This window comes from Rhipicephalus sanguineus, unplaced genomic scaffold (assembly GCF_013339695.2).
Source record: "Rhipicephalus sanguineus isolate Rsan-2018 unplaced genomic scaffold, BIME_Rsan_1.4 Seq10727, whole genome shotgun sequence".
Classification (NCBI taxonomy): Eukaryota; Metazoa; Arthropoda; class Arachnida; order Ixodida; family Ixodidae; genus Rhipicephalus; species Rhipicephalus sanguineus.
This window is the reverse complement of record NW_023614276.1, coordinates 41840-59610: the sequence shown is the minus strand read 5'-3', so window position 1 is coordinate 59610 and position 17771 is coordinate 41840. Positions and strand designations below refer to the sequence as shown.

At 42.9% G+C, this 17771-nt stretch overlaps 1 protein-coding gene across 1 annotated transcript in view; it reads right to left on the bottom strand.

Moving 5' to 3' along the window:
• Window positions 1–270: 270 nt before the first annotated feature.
• LOC119376032 (uncharacterized) overlaps window positions 271–17771 on the bottom strand; it is a gene marked incomplete at its 3' end in the record, with an annotated part of 28812 nt that continues 11311 nt past the window's right edge. The window contains exons 2-20 of the mRNA XM_037646023.2: window positions 10891–11076; window positions 8855–8990; window positions 7949–8041; window positions 5956–5988; window positions 5826–5876; window positions 5714–5758; window positions 5562–5594; window positions 5439–5489; window positions 5328–5372; window positions 5176–5208; window positions 5053–5103; window positions 4930–4974; window positions 4778–4810; window positions 4655–4705; window positions 4414–4467; window positions 4266–4324; window positions 3760–3950; window positions 3279–3438; window positions 271–367 (exon numbers count right to left, since the gene is read on the bottom strand). Of these exons, the coding sequence (XP_037501951.2) occupies window positions 271–367; window positions 3279–3438; window positions 3760–3950; window positions 4266–4324; window positions 4414–4467; window positions 4655–4705; window positions 4778–4810; window positions 4930–4974; window positions 5053–5103; window positions 5176–5208; window positions 5328–5372; window positions 5439–5489; window positions 5562–5594; window positions 5714–5758; window positions 5826–5876; window positions 5956–5988; window positions 7949–8041; window positions 8855–8990; window positions 10891–11076 (1447 nt within the window). The remainder of the gene's footprint in view (window positions 368–3278; window positions 3439–3759; window positions 3951–4265; window positions 4325–4413; window positions 4468–4654; window positions 4706–4777; window positions 4811–4929; window positions 4975–5052; window positions 5104–5175; window positions 5209–5327; window positions 5373–5438; window positions 5490–5561; window positions 5595–5713; window positions 5759–5825; window positions 5877–5955; window positions 5989–7948; window positions 8042–8854; window positions 8991–10890; window positions 11077–17771) is intronic.

Here is a 17771-nt window from a genome sequence, read left to right as displayed (position 1 = left end):
TTTTATTGTACTTCCAACCTTTGAGTATATACCAGCTGAATAGCCTTTGTCTTTAAATAAAAACTTTAGGTTCCCTTAGTCTTTGCAAGGCATATAAAGAAACATGCCATGGATAGTACATGCCTCCAGAAAGTTAAAATTGTTCGCCAATCAATGTTCACTTATTATTACTCATAATTGCATGCATCAGAGTATTTGCCATTGCGCTGCAATTATGCCTATCATTTTTCAGCATTTCCAGAATAATTCTTCACTGCTTGCCTCACTCACCCCTGCCGTATCTTCGCGTTCTTGAGCCAGATCGTTATGAAGCCCTTTATTTCATCGTCAGAAGCACCACGAGTGCGGTGGTTCAGCTTTACCGCTTCTGTAACAAAGAATTATAAAAACAGGGTGAAGAGCAAAAATTACATGCTTTGCAATTCATTAGGAAGGGCTCATTCACATTATCATCATCATCAGCCAGACTACGTTTACTGCAGGACAAAGGCCCCATATTCCGCCTGTCAACTCGGTCCTGTGCTTGCGGCTGCCACTTTATACCCGCAAACTTCCTAATCTCATCTGCCCACCCAACTTTCTCTCTCGCCCTAACCCGCTTGCCTTCTCTGGGAATCCATTCACATATAGGCTCGCTCAAATGCATCCGGCACTGCAGCATCTTGTAGTAAACAAACCTCTTAGCTAGAAAATGAACTGCCTCGGGGTTGAGAGCAAGCACGCTGTACTGAAGACTGCAGGGGCGAGTGACGTGATGTTTACTACGTCACAGCGACAGCAGCGCTGGCCTCTCCAGTGGTCGCCCTTGAGGCCAATAGTTTACTCCTTTCACAAGCTACCATGTTTAATAAAATATTGGAATATTGGTCGATGTTTTTTTTTCAAAATGTCGCTCGTAATCAGCTATTAGAGTATCCTTCAAATAGCTAATCCTACACTCGTTCACAGGCCACATTTGCTCAGGCGTCAAGGACGCCCTACAGAAGGCCAACATGAACTGGTTGTTATACCTGGCAGTATGATGACCCAGCTGCTGCCACTAGATGTAGTTGTTGCAAATCTTTAAGGACAGTGTCACAAAGTTCTAGAAAGAGTGGTTGGTGAAGGATTATGCCACCATGACACTGAAGAGACGCTGTATGACAGCTGATGAGGGTCAAGAATGCGTGGGAGGACTTGCCAGCAGAAATAATTGTAACAAGCTGTAAAAAGTATTGCATTTTGAATGTGCTCAATGGCAGTGAGGACAAGGTGATTTGGGATGCCGAGGATCTCGCAAAGCGTACAAGGACAGCTTTGCCAACACTTGTGATGAAGATGATGCTCCCATGGCAGTGACAAGTTATCGTAAATAAAGGTGCACTAAGTTGCAATTTGTCAGCTTCAAAAAAGAAAATATCAGTCAACCAGTATTCAAATCTTTTTTTTTCACATGGAGTACTACAATTAGGGGTCAACCTATATCTCTGCTTTTCACATAAGAACTGTATGTGCTAGGTGTGCATGGTATGTTGTGTATAACCATGACTAATACCCCTGTCACACTGGACGTTTTAATGTCATTCGAATGGAATGACATTCGCATCTAATGACATTATGCGGCTGCTACACAGCGATATTTAATGTCATTAGGATCGAGTGACTTAAAAAATCGAATGAGTTCGAGAAACACATTTGCCGTCGCACTCGGACCGAATGTGTACTCTCCACCCCAGAGACTACTTAGAATGTGTCAATCCGCAGTCTCAAGTTCGGAAGCATTCATTCTAACACGCTATTAATTTTGCGTTTTGTAAGGCATCTATTATTTTAAAGAGTACATGTGTACGGAACGCTTTTGCGAAATGTTTTTACTCTCCACCTCAGTGGCGTCTGGCTCGCGTCCCGGCGCTGTCGGCCATGCTGCCATGTAAACAAACAGACGCCTGTGCGCACGTGTGCATGCAGCAATGGAATCATCAGCTCCACGAGCGCACTGGACACAGTCAGCTTTGGGAAGACAATTTAAGTGACTTGCGCAAAGCCAAGAGGAATAGTAAAGTGTATGCCCGGATCGTGGAAGAGCTGCGTAAGCTCGGCGGATGCAGTGGCGACCACTGCCGCGATCGAGAACGCATTCGCTTGAATGCGTTGGAGAATGTCATCGCTGCGTTTGCACTCTTCATCTATTTCTCGCCCCACTCTTTTCTTTTGGCTCACACGCTTTTCGCGCAACGCCAAATACAGAGCAACTAAACGCTTTACATGCTGCAGCTTGGCGTCGTCGTGCAGCGGCACTGCCATGTCGGCCATGTTTGTTGTGTTCTCTTGGCTGTGGCTACTGGCTAAGCGTCGTCCTGGCTTGTTTGGCCGGATATTATACAAAATACCATTTCTCTCTGTGTTTATTTAGTGACGCGACTCCCGACATACATTCTAAAATAAATAACTTCTCTCTTCCACCACACTGCATTTACCTTCCTCAACTTTTCCGGCCTTCTTTTTTTCGATTATCGACATTGATATCATGAACGAATGACATTAGTTTTTCCAGTGTAGCACCACCACAGATCGAATGACATTCGGTGCACCGAATGATTGATCTTCGAACCTAATGACATTTGCACCTCCAGTGTGACAGGGGTACTTAACCTTGAGTTCTACCTCAGCATATTTTGTATGCTGGCTACCATTGTGCTATAGAAGCTTCTTAAAATTTTCATGCACTCACACCAAGTATGCCACTAATGCAGATATGCACATCAAGTTTTGCCAGTTTTCCAGGCCCACTAAGCTAATTGGGCCTGCGCAACATACCATTGCACCATCAATTGCAAGCTAACTGAATATACTTATCAGACTTGTATTTTACATATTACAAATGAAAATTAGTAATAAAATAGTTTTTGAATGATAGGATGGTGTTTCTCTTTGACCGATGATAAAATAAAAAAAACAGACATGAGACAACAATTTAGCATTTATATAAGCATTACCTTGACATTCTCATTGAATAGCTCAAAGTATAAAAGTGCATTTTGCACTTCTCACTGGTCATTTCCCATTTCACCTTGCTACAAAATGCAATAGGTTTGAAAACTAAACAAATTTTCAATTTATAATAGCTTTGTTTTGAATGATGATGCATTTAATTTGCCCACAGCAATCACAGCCACTGAGGAATTCGTAAGCGAGAAATGATATGAACTCACAGTTATTTAAAAAAAAATACACTTAGACACATTCGAAGCTTTTCTAAAATGTGGAGCCTGAACAAAAATTTTCACCAAATTGCTCACCTTTAATAATATCGCAGAGATGTAGGTGGGAGAAATTCTCTTTTGCTTTCCATCCAGTGTAACTATACAGAGAGGCCAGGGAGTCTTCAAAAATGAATCTCAGTTGAGCTCGCACCGCCTGACCAGTCGTTCCACCACCAATGGCTGCCAAACGCTTAACCTAAAGAGAGTAAAAAAGTGACAATTTCGGTGCTATATTAAGTAAGGGTGTGTGAATATTGAAACTTCCTAACATTTGCACTAGAATTATATCATTACAAGCATTCATATTACCAGAATACAAATATACCATTTACGATTAAAAACAAATATAACATAAATTGGTACGCAGTGTGCTTGGTCTTGTGTTTTAGGACGCCGACATTCAAAACTGCTCAATTAGAAGAATTATTCGATTCACACTGAAACATTATTGTTTGCATTCACTGTGTACTGAAAATTTTCCTATTCACACAGCTATAGTACTAAGTAATATGCTCACCAGTTCTCGTCTGAGCTCCATGCTACTTGCAAGTTGATCTTCAAGAGATGAAACATCTTCCCGACTACTTAACGGGAACGTAAAGTTGCCCAGTTGGTCTGTGTGCCTTGGAACTATAGCAGTCAACATTTGAATGATGGTTTCATTTTGCAGTCGAATTCGTTCCAATTCTTTCAGAATTTTTTCTTGACCTAAGACAGAGGAGTGTCAAACTAGAACACTTGCCAAAAATCCATTCAGAACATAATTAAAACACTTGATTCATCTACAGTATGCATTCAATAAATACATGCTAGGAGGCCAAAAACTTGGGATTAATGTTTGACCTAAGATTTATAGCTGCACTTGTTGAAAATGATAAATTTTAAATTAAAGCTGCTGTAATCTCAGTATGCATTATTGAAAGCCCTAATAACTTTAAGAGGATAAATAACCTAGATTGGATTCATTTAAAACAGATCCTGCAAAGTGGTTTGTGCCTGTGCATCTCTTGAATTGAAACTTACTTTGCGGAGCACACAAGGCAGGAGGCCTCTCTTGCAGTGGTGGGAACGTCGTGCTTTGGCTACAAGCGAAGAGATATTGAATATGGAGCTATATGAGTGTCTTATCATTAAAACGAACATGACAGACAAACATCCAGAAAAGTCTTACTTTGAAGGAGTCAAGGTGCAGTACGTTCTGTCACGATTCTGGACATCTGGGAACCTACAAACAATTCATGAGAACTATAAGTGGCAGAATTGGTTGATCCCTTTGAAACATTTTCTGATGAACCTAGTGCGAGGCCTTGCTCATAATTACGCCATTCTGTTCTATAAAGCTGCAGGCACAATAATTTTATTGCAGTTATAACAAAAATCAGCAAACTACAAAAAGAAAAACCGTAACTCACATTACTGGTGCGTCAATTTGCAGACTCGATCCACGACGTGCGTGTGATTCCCTGTTGAAATGTGCTTAATTAGAACAATAATGGCATACTAGACGATGCAAAAAAATGGTAACTAGCACTTACACGAATGCCGGCTGGCAGTTTCCGTGCTCATATCTGAAAAAGGATTTTAGACCTTCTAAATCTTGCAAGCAGGTCTGTGATCAATACACAGTGCAGGCACAATGATATTACTTAAATTGGTTTTGAGGAATTGAACAACTTAGAACACCTACCTAGCTTCAACAAGAGGTGTTCGCATGCTTTCTTGGCTCTGATGCCTGCAAATTATCACTGTGTTATAAACCTGCTCCTAGGGGGTAGAAAAGAAAAAAAAAAGAAAGAAAACCGTAACTCACATTACTGGTGTGTCAATTTGCAGACTTGATCCAAGGCGTGCATGTTGCGCCCTGTTGAAATGTGCTTAATTAGAACAATAATGGTATGCTAGACGATGCAAAAAAACGGCAACTAGCACTTACATGAATGCCGGCTGGCGATCTCCGTGCTCATATCTGAAAAAAGGTTTTAGAACTTCTAAGTCTTGCAAGCAGGTCTGCGATCAATACACAGTGCAGGCACAATGATATTACTTAAATTGGTTTTGAGGAATTGAACAACTTAGAACACCTACCTAGCTTCAACAAGAGGTACTCGCATGCTTTCTTGGCTCTGTTGCCTGCAAAGTATCACTGTGTTAGAAACCTGCTCTTAGGTTTGAAAAAGAAAAAAAAACATAACTCACATTTGTGGCGCGTCAATTTGCAGACTCGATCCATGACGTGCATGTGGTTCCCTGTTGAAATGTGCTTAATTAGAACAATAATGGTATGCTAGACGATGCAAAAAAACGGCAACTAGCACTTACATGAATGCCGGCTGGCGATCTCCGTGCTCATATCTGAAAAAAGGTTTTAGAACTTCTAAGTCTTGCAAGCAGGTCTGCGATCAATACACAGTGCAGGCACAATGATATTACTTAAATTGGTTTTGAGGAATTGAACAACTTAGAACACCTACCTAGCTTGAACAAGAGGTACTCGCATGCTTTCTTGGCTCTGATGCCTGCAAAGTATCACTGTGTTAGAAACCTGCTCTTAGGTTCGAAAAAGAAAAAAAAAAAATAACTCACATTTGTGGCGCGTCAATTTGCAGACTCGATCCATGACGTGCATGTGGTTCCCTGTTGAAATGTGCTTAATTAGAACAATAATGGTATACTAGACGATGCAAAAAAAAAAAAAACTGCAACTAGCACTTACATGAATGCCGGCTGGCGATCTCCGTGCTCATATCTGAAAAAAGGTTTTAGAACTTCTAAGTCTTGCAAGCAGGTCTGCGATCAATACACAGTGCATGCACAATAAGCAACTTAATACACTTACTCTGCTTGAACGGAGGTACAGGTGAGCTCTGTTGGCTCTGGTGCCTGCAAAGTGTCTGTTTTAGAAGCCTTGTCTTTGGTAAAAAAAAGAAACACTTATATTAATGGTGGACCAATTTGTGCATTCGCTTCCCAGGATTGCAAGTGCCTGTGAAGTATGCTTAATTAGAACAAAAATGAAACACCAGACACTGCTAAGAAAATGGTGATGAGCACATACATTAATACAGACTGGCAGCCTCCCTGTTCACATCCGAAAAAGTTTTTAGAGCTTCTAGATTTCGCAAACATGTCATCAATCAGTAACAATGCAGGCACAATGACTACTTTAGATATGAAGAACTCAGCAACTAAAAACACTTACTCTGCTTCAGAAGAGGTACAGGTGTGATCTTGTGGGCTCTGGGGCTGAAAAGATTACTATTTTAGAAGCCTTGTTCATGGTGAAAAAAAAACATAACACACATCCGTGGATCAATTAACCGCATTTGATCTCCAGCATAGTGGCTGCCTATTGAATGTGCTCAACTAGAATAAAAATGACATACCAGACACTGCCAAGAAAAATGGTAATGCGCACATATGTGATGCAGGCTGGCGGCCACCATGATCATATCTGAATAAAGGTTTCAGAGCTTCTAAATCTTGCAAATGTATTTGGATAAATATACAGTCAATCACCATTACAACAAACTCGGGATTTGTCCAATTATTGACTACTGTGATGCAGTGAGAATGTCTTTGAGGAAGCATTATGCCAAAAACAGTGTGAAAAGTTGTACTATTCCTAGTTATGGAAAACAGTGCATGAGCTACAATGCTCAGCTTCCAAGAATGAATTTCCAACCGCAACGGTGTGTTCAGAATTCCCTAGAGAAACATGCATAAGCCTCAATTATATATCCACACGGCATGCAGGAAGTACTTACAGCTTGTAAAAGTGAAAAATTATCAGTACAGCGTTTAAGGATTTGTTTAAGGGCTAGATATAGTCCAGCGTAGCGCGTACATGCGACATGGTTAAGCTACGCGGGCGAAAAGTAAAGAACATATAGTGTGGCGTCACAGTGTAGCCGCTCCCGGCAGAGTTTGGCGTGCTTGTCGCTGCCGCCGCAGAGATAAAGCGTGTTCCTATTTCACGCGCTGACATTAGACCACAATGCACCGAGTGCGGCAGTGGCAAAATGGCAGTGCATGGGGCGCGTTTGAAAAGTGCGGCTGTGGTTTACTCAACGCTGATTAACGACCACAATTATTCTGTGTCAACTCGAAGGAATTACAGATGACATGTGCGTGTAGACCAGCAACAGTGCGAACTGCTGCGACTAGGAGAGAAAAGAAAACGCCTGGGAAGCCTTCGGAATGCACTCTCGTATGTACATAGATGTTTCGCTTTTGTTTCCAATGCAATCTCTGTTGCTATTTTCTGGGTCCTAGAGCATTTAAAGCAATGCTTGTAAGGAAAGATGCTTCCGATGTTAAGCCAAACAGTGCACAGAGCGAGAAAATGCACGCTTATCAACCAAGGCATTGGTTGAGCAGCAAAGAAAGAGAAATGGTGTATGTTCAACCGAAAAACGCGGAGCCGCAGACATGTTAAATGAAGACAGTGCGCATGCGCCACTCCGAAGCTGCTCGCTGCGGCATGGTGAGCGCGCTGGTCTCTAAAGTGAGGAATTGGCCGCCGTCGCTAGCTACATATACCAAGCGTATCCAACCTCTGCTCACACGACCTGATGCGTTGAACATGTCCAACTATAATTAGGCCTTTAATGGGCATTAGGCTGCAAATATAGAACTCATTAGGCCAGAATGGGGTATTCATGCGCCTTTAAATTACCACAATAACGATTTCTAAACAACTACCCTACCTATCATCGCTGACGAAACGTGGTGGTGTCCCAAGTGCACTTGCATGAAGGCCTGGTTCCAACTCCGTGCTGCTGGATGGAGATGGGGAGCTCCTATATGGGCAAATGCAGCACATACACATGGGACTTTTACGAGGCTGCTTTGTGTAATAATAGGTTTTTATTACCCCATTTATAAAATCTAATTTAATGAGGACTACACTAGTTTCCCACGTAATCTCTCCAAAAAAGTGGCAAGTTATTCCCAAAAGTACAAGCTAGGTAACCTAATTCTCCTTGATCAAGCACATATATCCGACCTAATTATTTGTATGTTACGTTACATGTGTTTCTCAAACAGGTCTGCACAAACCTAAACATCATACACCTTGCAAGAGACATGAATTCGGTTTCCACAGTGAAAGTCTTATTTCAATGAAGGTGAAATGCAAGAGGTTCATTAGCTAGAAACCGCAGCACCATTAACATGTAACTGCACACAACTAAATTTTTATATATTGGACAAGCAGATTTATTTCATGCCTGCTAGCCACAAAAACTCAACGATAGCTGGACAAAATCTTCCTGTTAAGGAAAATTGAACTTAACATGGACAAAATTATGAACAAAATCACCAGCTTGAGAAACTTGTCGAATTGGAAAGACAAGCTCACTCATACACTGTCTTTCACAGCGTAGGGAATACTTATAACAAAATGCAACACCTAGGAGAGAGTTTGCCATAGAGATTTGCTACATTTTAACATGTCCCTACCTTTAAGAGCCCTCTCGCAACTAGCATAGTTTTTTACATATCCAGGATATTCCCTGTAAATCTTTATGCAAAGAGGCTTTGATTTCGCATCTTGCAATTCATTATATTTAATACCTGCATACTCATATGCACATCACTGAAATGATAGCAACCTTAGATCTGGTTCGTCTGGCATTTCATGGCCATTTCGGCGGCGACGTTTGCCTCTGCCCATTTCAGTATCTGTAGCAGGCACGTTGTCCGTATCTTCTGCCTCCCGTGCCTTTGCTCTTGCATGCAGGTATGTACCTGCACATGAAGTTGCAAGGCATGTTTTGCTGCGACACTGTTGAGCTAGTCCGACATGCACACCTACTGTTGTATACACTAAAGTAGCATAAAATAGTGTCAATTTAAGCACAGAGTATAGTAGTTAATGACTTCTTGTGACAGATTTCCATAAAACTGATGTGAGCAGCAGCCGCTCATCTTATGCCTCACTTGCTTATGCTGGTCTTTACATGCTGCATAAAAGTTTAGTGCATGCCTGAAGATGCAATGTTTCCCAATGCCACAAATGGGCTTGCCAAAACTGTTCAAGACTGTTGCTGGGTAGTGAGTGAACATGCTTCTGTAAACTTGCTGCCCTTGTAAACAAAGATACAGCACAGAAGCCACAGCTTTAGTCGCACAATGTAATGTTCAAAAACATGCAGATGGGTCAACAATTGATAGGCAATATACTGAGTGCATGGCTGCTGGCGTTTCTACGTGCGACTGCAAAGCGCTGCATGATGCGTGGATGTGACATGCTGAACTATGTACTGCAATGATGACTGATGCCCATATCACTCACGAGTGCCACAAAAAGACAGTGGACACCATGGAGGTTGAGTACGACCATCATTAAATGAGCACTCAGCAGTACTCACGGACTGCAACGCAATGATACCATACCAGTGCATGGCCACTAGTACAAGCCATGCCTCCCTTGGGCTCCTATAGAAGCATGCCATTGCATTGTGCAAAGGTGAACATGCCTTTGGAGCAGAATTACTTTTTCTGGTACCCAGTGACCTTGTCCATAGTTTAAAAGGTGCCGTGGCAACACTTTTTCAAGTAGTCATGAAATGGATTCAATCGAGAAACTTATTACCTCATGAATTCACCGCTGCAATAATTTTCAGAATCCGTCCCATACGAGCCGAGTTGCAAAACTTTGTCACACATTGCAATTGCATTCTCTTTTCTCTCCTCCTGACGAAAGTGCTGGAAGCTCACCAGGGAGGGATGAAAAGAAAATCTGTACACGCATGCCTCGTGACCTTGAGCACTTTCCCTCTTTTTCTTTTTTTCCTGAGAATACGCGGCTTTTCAATGCAATAGATAGCATGCGCAGACATGTCACGACCTCCCGCAGCAGCCAAAGTAATGAATGACCAAGCATGCCAATATATGCGTGCATCTATAGAATGAACATCACAATTGTGCAAAGGGACACTAAAGGAAAAGTCTGAATAGGCTTAGACTGATGAAATACGTTTTCAGAAATATACTGCCGTAAATTTTACCAACATACTACACTGGGAAATAAAAGTTACTTCAACTTTAGAGTTTCGTACTGAAGCTTGCACCTCTGAGATGTCATGGATGGCAAGACTAACATAAAACTTCAAGCTCGCATAAAATACTACAAAATTCATTTTTTGTCGACAAAGAGATGTGCAGACCCACACAGGGACTATGGTATAAAAATCTGTCACATAATGGCGATTGGTGTGCGAAGAGTGGTGAAATCCCTTTTGAACTTTCTGTTTATATGTTTTCTGAGTTACAAAACTTCTTGTTGTGACAAAAGTGGTGCATTTGATATTGCAAAAAAGTAATCTACGAATATGAGAAAAATCTTCTTGCTTTTTAGTGCCACTTTAAAGAAGTACAAGATGATGAATGAAGTTTGCAGATCTTTATCAAACCTGTTTCAGTTGGGATACAAAAGTGCTCGAAAGCTTCGCCTGCTGGCACCACATTTATTCAAGCCCTGAAAATGCTCTTTCTTGCTACGTACCACAATGCAATCATTTGCGTGTCAACATGCACCCACCAGTGGCATGACATGTACTAGTGGCCAGACATTTGGAGTCTTATTTTGTGAGCGCTGCACATTAATGATTTACAGAAGTGCTGATGACCTCAGAAAAAAGCTTACTTGCTGTAGCTATGACGACCACCCGGTGCTTCGAAAATGAGGCACTAGGGAGTTCACAATGCGATATAGCCTTTGTGAGGCGGGCAGGGGTGTAGGCCACTGGCCACAAGCACGTATGGCCGCACACCCATGACGAAGGGACTGCTTCCACATCATTAGTTTCGGCGAAGCGGACTATTGTGAAACCTAAAAACAAAATAAGAAAGGCAGTCACCACCATAGATGCCTAAATGATAACTAATTCAATTACCATGCTGACTGGGCGAGCTGTGCATTTACAACTGCTTTTAAATTCTAGTAGTTCATCTTGACTAAACAGATTAACAAGCTTCGTCTACATTTCATTTCATAGATAGCGCGCAATAATGCCAGAACTTGGGAGCATAATACGGTGCTATACATGCGACAAATGCGCACAATGCTGCTCAAATGCAATAGAATATACTGTGAACACCAATAGATAGGTATTTCGTTGCTTTTTTTTAACAGGCAAGACTTAAGCATGCTTAAAACTTCAGCATCACAAGCACCATAGTACTTCCAAGATTCCTCTTTGTTTACAGCAGATTTTGCATGATCCGAACATCCAACTAAAAGAAGATAGTGTCTCCCACTTCAGCTGGAACTTGCATCACCTCGTCGCATGTATTTGACGATACAGTAAAAGCTCGTTAATTCGGATTTCTAGGGACCGGAAAAAATGTCCGAATTAACCGAATGTCCGAATTATCGAATGGTCGAAATAAACACAATAAATGCAAGAGCTTTTTCAACATACCTTTACTTTACAGGTAATCGCGGATGCGCCTCTGTTTTCGAGCAGAAATTCGCGCGGACACAATTTTTCTGAGCCCTTCAAGGTGCTCAGCAGCTAGCATGCTGTCTGCAGTGCCAAAGCAAAATTCTTTAAGGACGACGAGGGCCTCCACGGCTTCCTTCACAGTACGAGGGGGCCTGTGTGGCTCATAGTGTGGCTGCTCCTCTTCAGGCTCTTCGTTCTCGGATTCGTCGCCATGCATCACTTCCTTGACGATTTGCTCATCAGTCAGAGAGCCGGCAGTGGCAACGCCATCAATGCCGATATAATCGTCGAGTGTCACTGCATCAGGCATAACACTTCCGAAATCCTGCCAGTCATCGGCACCGTCGTTCGGCGACACTTCGGCCACTGCGGCATCGCTGGAGTCGGGTACAACAAAGCCACTGTTCCTGAAACAGTTGGCAATGGCGTGCGCAGGCGTGCTCTGCCACACATACGCAAAGAATGCTAACTGCGCTCAGGAGACTCACGTCGTATCGTTTGCCGACGTCATGGCACAGGAGCTTCTTCTTGCCGGGAGAGCCCATTTTTTAGGGCACGCCAAATTTCTACTTTGGTGGTGAAGTCCTTGGCCTCGTACTTGGGCCGCTTCGCCGGCGTTGCCATCGGCGGAGAGTGTGTTCACACGAGAAGTCAGCACAAAAGCACCAGCAACGATCAAGCTAAAGGAGCCGTACTGAATTGTTCCTCGATAAACGGCGTTCAACGATGCAGCACACCAACGGGAGCAAAGCCGGCAAAGCAACAAAAATGACACCGCGCCAAACCCACACGCTATCACGCGCGAAGAAAAGGCGTTCAATCAGTCTCAAGTCAAGCCAAGCCGATAATTGATGTCCATGGCGATGCTGCGTTTGAGCTTCACTTTTGTTCCGAATAGTTCTTTTTTCGTTTTCGAGCCTCGCCAGCGGCCCGAAAGTCGCCGAATTATCCGATTTGCGGTCAAATCTGTCCGAAATAACGAGCGCCCAGTCTCAGAGTGATGCATATATTTACAGGGACCAGATGACGTGTCCGAATTAACCGATTTTCCGAATTAACGAGAGTCGAATTAACGAGCTTTTACTGTATCTACTGTAAAGTTTGTAAAGTTTTTCAAGGCAGTGCAAGCCACTCATTGTTGACATCTACGAGGCGACTGGGGCACGCTCCCTGAAGATGACAGTCCACATAGTTCTCGATATTGTGGCTGCTGAACTGGAGTGTCTATTCGCACTGCCACAAAGTACAAGTAACGAAGTGTGAAAATACCTCACAAAATGACTCTAGCAATCTTGCATTTTGTAAAGCACGATAGCTTCACACTACATGATGTTCATCTTAAGATACACCACATATATGCTGAAAAAAATTCTGACTCTTCAGAGTGCTAACAAATTTTTTCCTAACGTACTAATTCATCATTTACATTTAGAGTGATATTGGTAAGCTGACTGTAATGCAAGCAACCACAAGAAATAGCACTCATTAATTTTATGAACACTAAGAGAGAGTCTGCCATTCAAACCAGGGCCCATGTAGTTGGCAAGTTGGGCTTGTTGGTACATAATCCTGACACACTACACAGTGCACAAATATATAACTGATGGGAGGAAAGTGTAAATTTAAGGGTTCGCTTTCTTTGTTCGGCATAATAATAATGAGAGCTAACAAACGACAACAGACAACTAACGGAAGGAACACAAGCGACGATGACGAGTGCTGAACTTTCAACAACCTATACTGGAAAATTGCTGGTATATTTATACTGTCTGACACAGACGACATCCACTGCACATGCATAGATATGCCATCTCATTATCAGCAAGTCAAAGGAAATCCACGCTTACACAACCCTCCCCCATATAGGTAGTGCATTCTGCTTCAATAATTTCACGGCTGATCCATGTTTTGCTTTGCTTAAACATTAAGTCGGGATTGCAATCTTGGCAAGTTATACAATGACTAGTTAAGAAACGTTCGAAATCCTTTCCATCACGCACATTAGTTTAATTGTTTGAATGTTCCCTTAGCTCACCCTTAATGCATCTCCCAGTACTCCCAGTATGGCCAACATACACTTTCTCGCACTTTATAGGAACTTCCTAAATCATCCCTTCTGTGCTGTCAGCAAAGGAATGCCTGTGCTTTGTGCTAACCGACCTGCAGCATCTTTGCCTCCGGGTCAGTCATTTTGCAGAACTTAAACAGCCTGTTTGGCACTGAGAATACAACTTTTTCAAATTGTGCGAAAGCTTGTGCACATAAGGTTTCTCAGCTACCTTCTGCCTGGGTGGTGCACTGGCTTCACAACACTGCAAACAATGGCTCATGCTTTTGAGCAGGCTCTGTGCGACAGAAATGAGGGGCTGGGGATCCCCAGCACTGGTCAGCTTTTAAGCTTCACGCTTTGGCAAGATTCAGAGCGATCTTGAGGCATGACATAGCTGTCATGGCCCGCATTCCCTGAATGCATGCCTTGTACCGCTCAGCGATGACATGTGTGGACTATCTAACTTGTTTGTTTTTTCCCGCACACTACTTAATTTCATAGGTCCTAGCCTGTAACACCATGCTATATCAAATGGGGTATAGCTTATATATTACAAGCGCGACTTTTATGCATTTTACCTTTAATGCAGTTTACCAGCCATTGCAGAGATTGCACCCTATGACTGAGCTGTGCACTACAACACAAGGTGAACATCAGCCAAATGTCCAACAATTTAGTAATCATTATAGCAATTTTTCTGCAGTACATTATTACTTGCCATGTTTAGCAGAGGTGTTTCTTGCTGCTGCTTTAGAAGTGGTGGCTCTCAACGCAAATTCACTCATACTGGTTGAGCAAGAGATGCAGTTATATCACTGCAATAACAAAAAACAAAAAAACAAGCTTTCAGCATGGCAAAGGCATGTGAGACTGCTTATTTATTTTGAAAAGCCACTACAAGCATAGGTGGGTGCACAGGGGGAGGGGCAGGCAGGGGGGAGAGGGGGCCAGCCCCATACATTGACACATACGGAAGGAGGAGGGGGGCGACAGGGTGATGCAAAGTCAGCCCTATACATTGACGTGATTGGGAGGGGGGCACTGCAACAAACCCCCCCAAGAGGGAACCCTGCGCACGCTTATAATTACAGGGGATGCCTGAACCCGTACCAATCGGCATTCTAATTCAACCATTGCAACGCAACACATTCACCATACAAAATGTGCTAAGAAGGTTGGCATGCCTACTAGGCTGCACATGCTCATGGGCACACCATGTCAGAGCCTGCAACTGCTGCAGATGTCGCCCCACAGAGCAAGGCGGCTGCTCAGGCATTCACCACAGACGTTGATGCAGCTGAACAATGAAACGCAAATAGTGGAAGTGCCTAGATGCCAGTACACGCTGTGACATCCATGTCTGTTCATTGAAGGTGTTGCACTGTGGTATAGCAAGAAGGTCTTAGCACATTTGGTAAAGAATTAGTCCTGTCCAACGTGGAAAACAGTTCTACAGAGCACTTAAATATGTTTAAAGCAATGTGTGGTGAGGAAATATAATAGGTGTGCTGCTAACATCATGAATATGACAGGTACTGGCTCATTGATGATGGCAATTAAACAGTAATTCTACCACAAAATACTCGTACCTTTACTGTACAGCACAAAACTGCACCTTTCTTCCACCAGCATCAATGCATCATGTTACACCACTCAAGCTATCGCATTTCAATCTGTGAATACTCTGCAACCTGTTGTTTCATGACGGTTGATAATGTGGTTCCTATAAAATTTTTATGATGCATGCAAACATACTACTATTCAAAAATGCCAACAAATGTCAAACCTTCGTTGACTAGAAGAGTAGACGTAGCACAGATATTTTTCAAGTTACGCTGAGTACAGATTGTTCATGATGTATACTACGGGTTCTCTCAAGCACGTTGGTCTCAGGGAGCCCTGCCAAGCACCAAGGAACTCCCCCTTCCCCCATTCACATTTTCATGCAATCATTTTTCTGTCTGTTCATGCCACATTCACGTGCAAGAAATTCAAAAACAGATATATATAAACTTGTTCTTTGAAATGAGGCTGAACTCGTTTTTCTTGTGCCAACAAAGCTATGAGAGGCTCAGTCACACTCATGGTAAGCCGCATGTCAGCTGCAGTGATTCAGTCGATTCCTCCACGTACTTCTCAGATTGGCTAAAGTTGAGAATGCCTTCTTACAAGAATATGTTGTTGCCAACGGCAGCAGCATGTCCACGGCCTATTTTTTATTTATTATTATTCTCAATACTCAGAAATCTTATATGAAATGAGATGTGACCACAAAATGGCAGCAGCATGTTCACAGCCTATTTTTTTATTTATCATTATTCTAAATACTCGAAAATCTTATATGATATGAGATGCGACCACAATTTTGTGTGAACCCAGAAAATGTATTTTAGATGTATGGAAGGCTTGATCGCAAAAACACGTATACACACAAGCACAAATACAAAACTTGTTGTAATAGACACAAGCATACTTTACGAGGTTACTGCCACTCATAGAGGTGTGCTCCTTTCAAAAGATTGGCAATTCTCAGCTTTGAAAATGCCATTTCGAAAATAGGAGTTTATTGAATAAATCTGAATAGGCCAAAACTTTACCGGCGGGGGTTTGACGGCGGATTTTTTTTATTATTATTAAGAAAACGCGGAGCTCTATTCATAAGCGTGCGCAGGGTTCCCCTTCAGAGGGGGGGGGGGGGGGGGGGGGGGGGGGGGGGGGCGAAGGTTCGGCACGGCGCCCCCTCACTATTCGCAACTTTCACGGCCTATAGGTGGCGCGACTGTACATCCAACATGGCGGTCGTTGAGATTATCGGCCCGCTGCGGACGATTTAGGAACGTACATGTTTGGCGAAGAGTTCAGTTCGTTGCGCTTCGGCTGCACTCCGATTTATGTTTTAGTGAAAGCATGGTTGCGGTGACATATTATAATAAGTAAACAAATGTCTGGTACGTGATTGGAACCTCATTAGGAAGATAATATGCACATAATTGTAAATAAAGCAAACACACTAGTCGCGTTGCTTGCAGCGCTTAATCGCGCGTTGCAACCCCCGCTGTGTTGTTAGCACGATATGGTAGTAGGAGACTCAGTAAAGATGTCTCAGTAATATCAGAGACATTCTCGGAGACATGCTTATCTCATTTTTGCTTGCATTGCATTCTGCCGCGTAGCTAGCTCAGCTCCCTTCAAAGCACGAAGTAATGTAAGTAAACGAAAAAAAAAAAATGTGTTGCCCTTCGAGACCGAAGCACAAGAACCACTTGAGGCATGTGCGATTATCGGAAATACGATTTTATTGCGCTTTCTTGGTAAAAAAGAGAAAAAAAAAACCAGCGGAATGCCACAATGGGTCGACAAGCAGCGAATGAAACCGGCGCGAGACGCAATTTTCACGTTTAAGTAAGGGACGTTTCTGTTATCATCCTACGCTTTCGGTGTTTATGAGAAGTGCAATAAGTAACATCGTACGGGACAGGGACGAAAAAACAGCGCCATCAGCAAGCAATACAGAACAAAAAGAGCTGGAGATGTGAAGGTCACGGAGGCACTTCACAGCCACTTCAGACGTGGAATGGTGCAATGGACGCTTTGAAAGCGGACTTTTCATTATATTCTAGAGGCGGAACGCATTCCTTATCAGTTCTGGTACTGTCTGCACAGCGACTGTGTCGAGCGGAGGAACGAAGCGCGAGAAAGTTGATATAGGTAGTAGTAGTAGGTATATACTCGGACACAAAATGGGACACAAAATGGGCCTTAGTTATTTGCTTGCGAAGCTTCACCCGCTTAACCACTCACGGCTTTTCGAGGTGCTAATCTGAAGGGGAAGATTTTGCTTTGCCTCCCGCTGTACGCTGTGAGCACCGAGGCCCGCAGTAAAATCAGTTGCCTTTTTCTTTTATTTTCCGTTCACAGTGAGGAACCGAAAGTGTCACGTATCGAGACCGTGCACACCGTCGCAAAACGACCCCAAACGAGACAAAACAAGTGGCAACATTCGCCGACTCAAGCGGGTCCAACATTTCA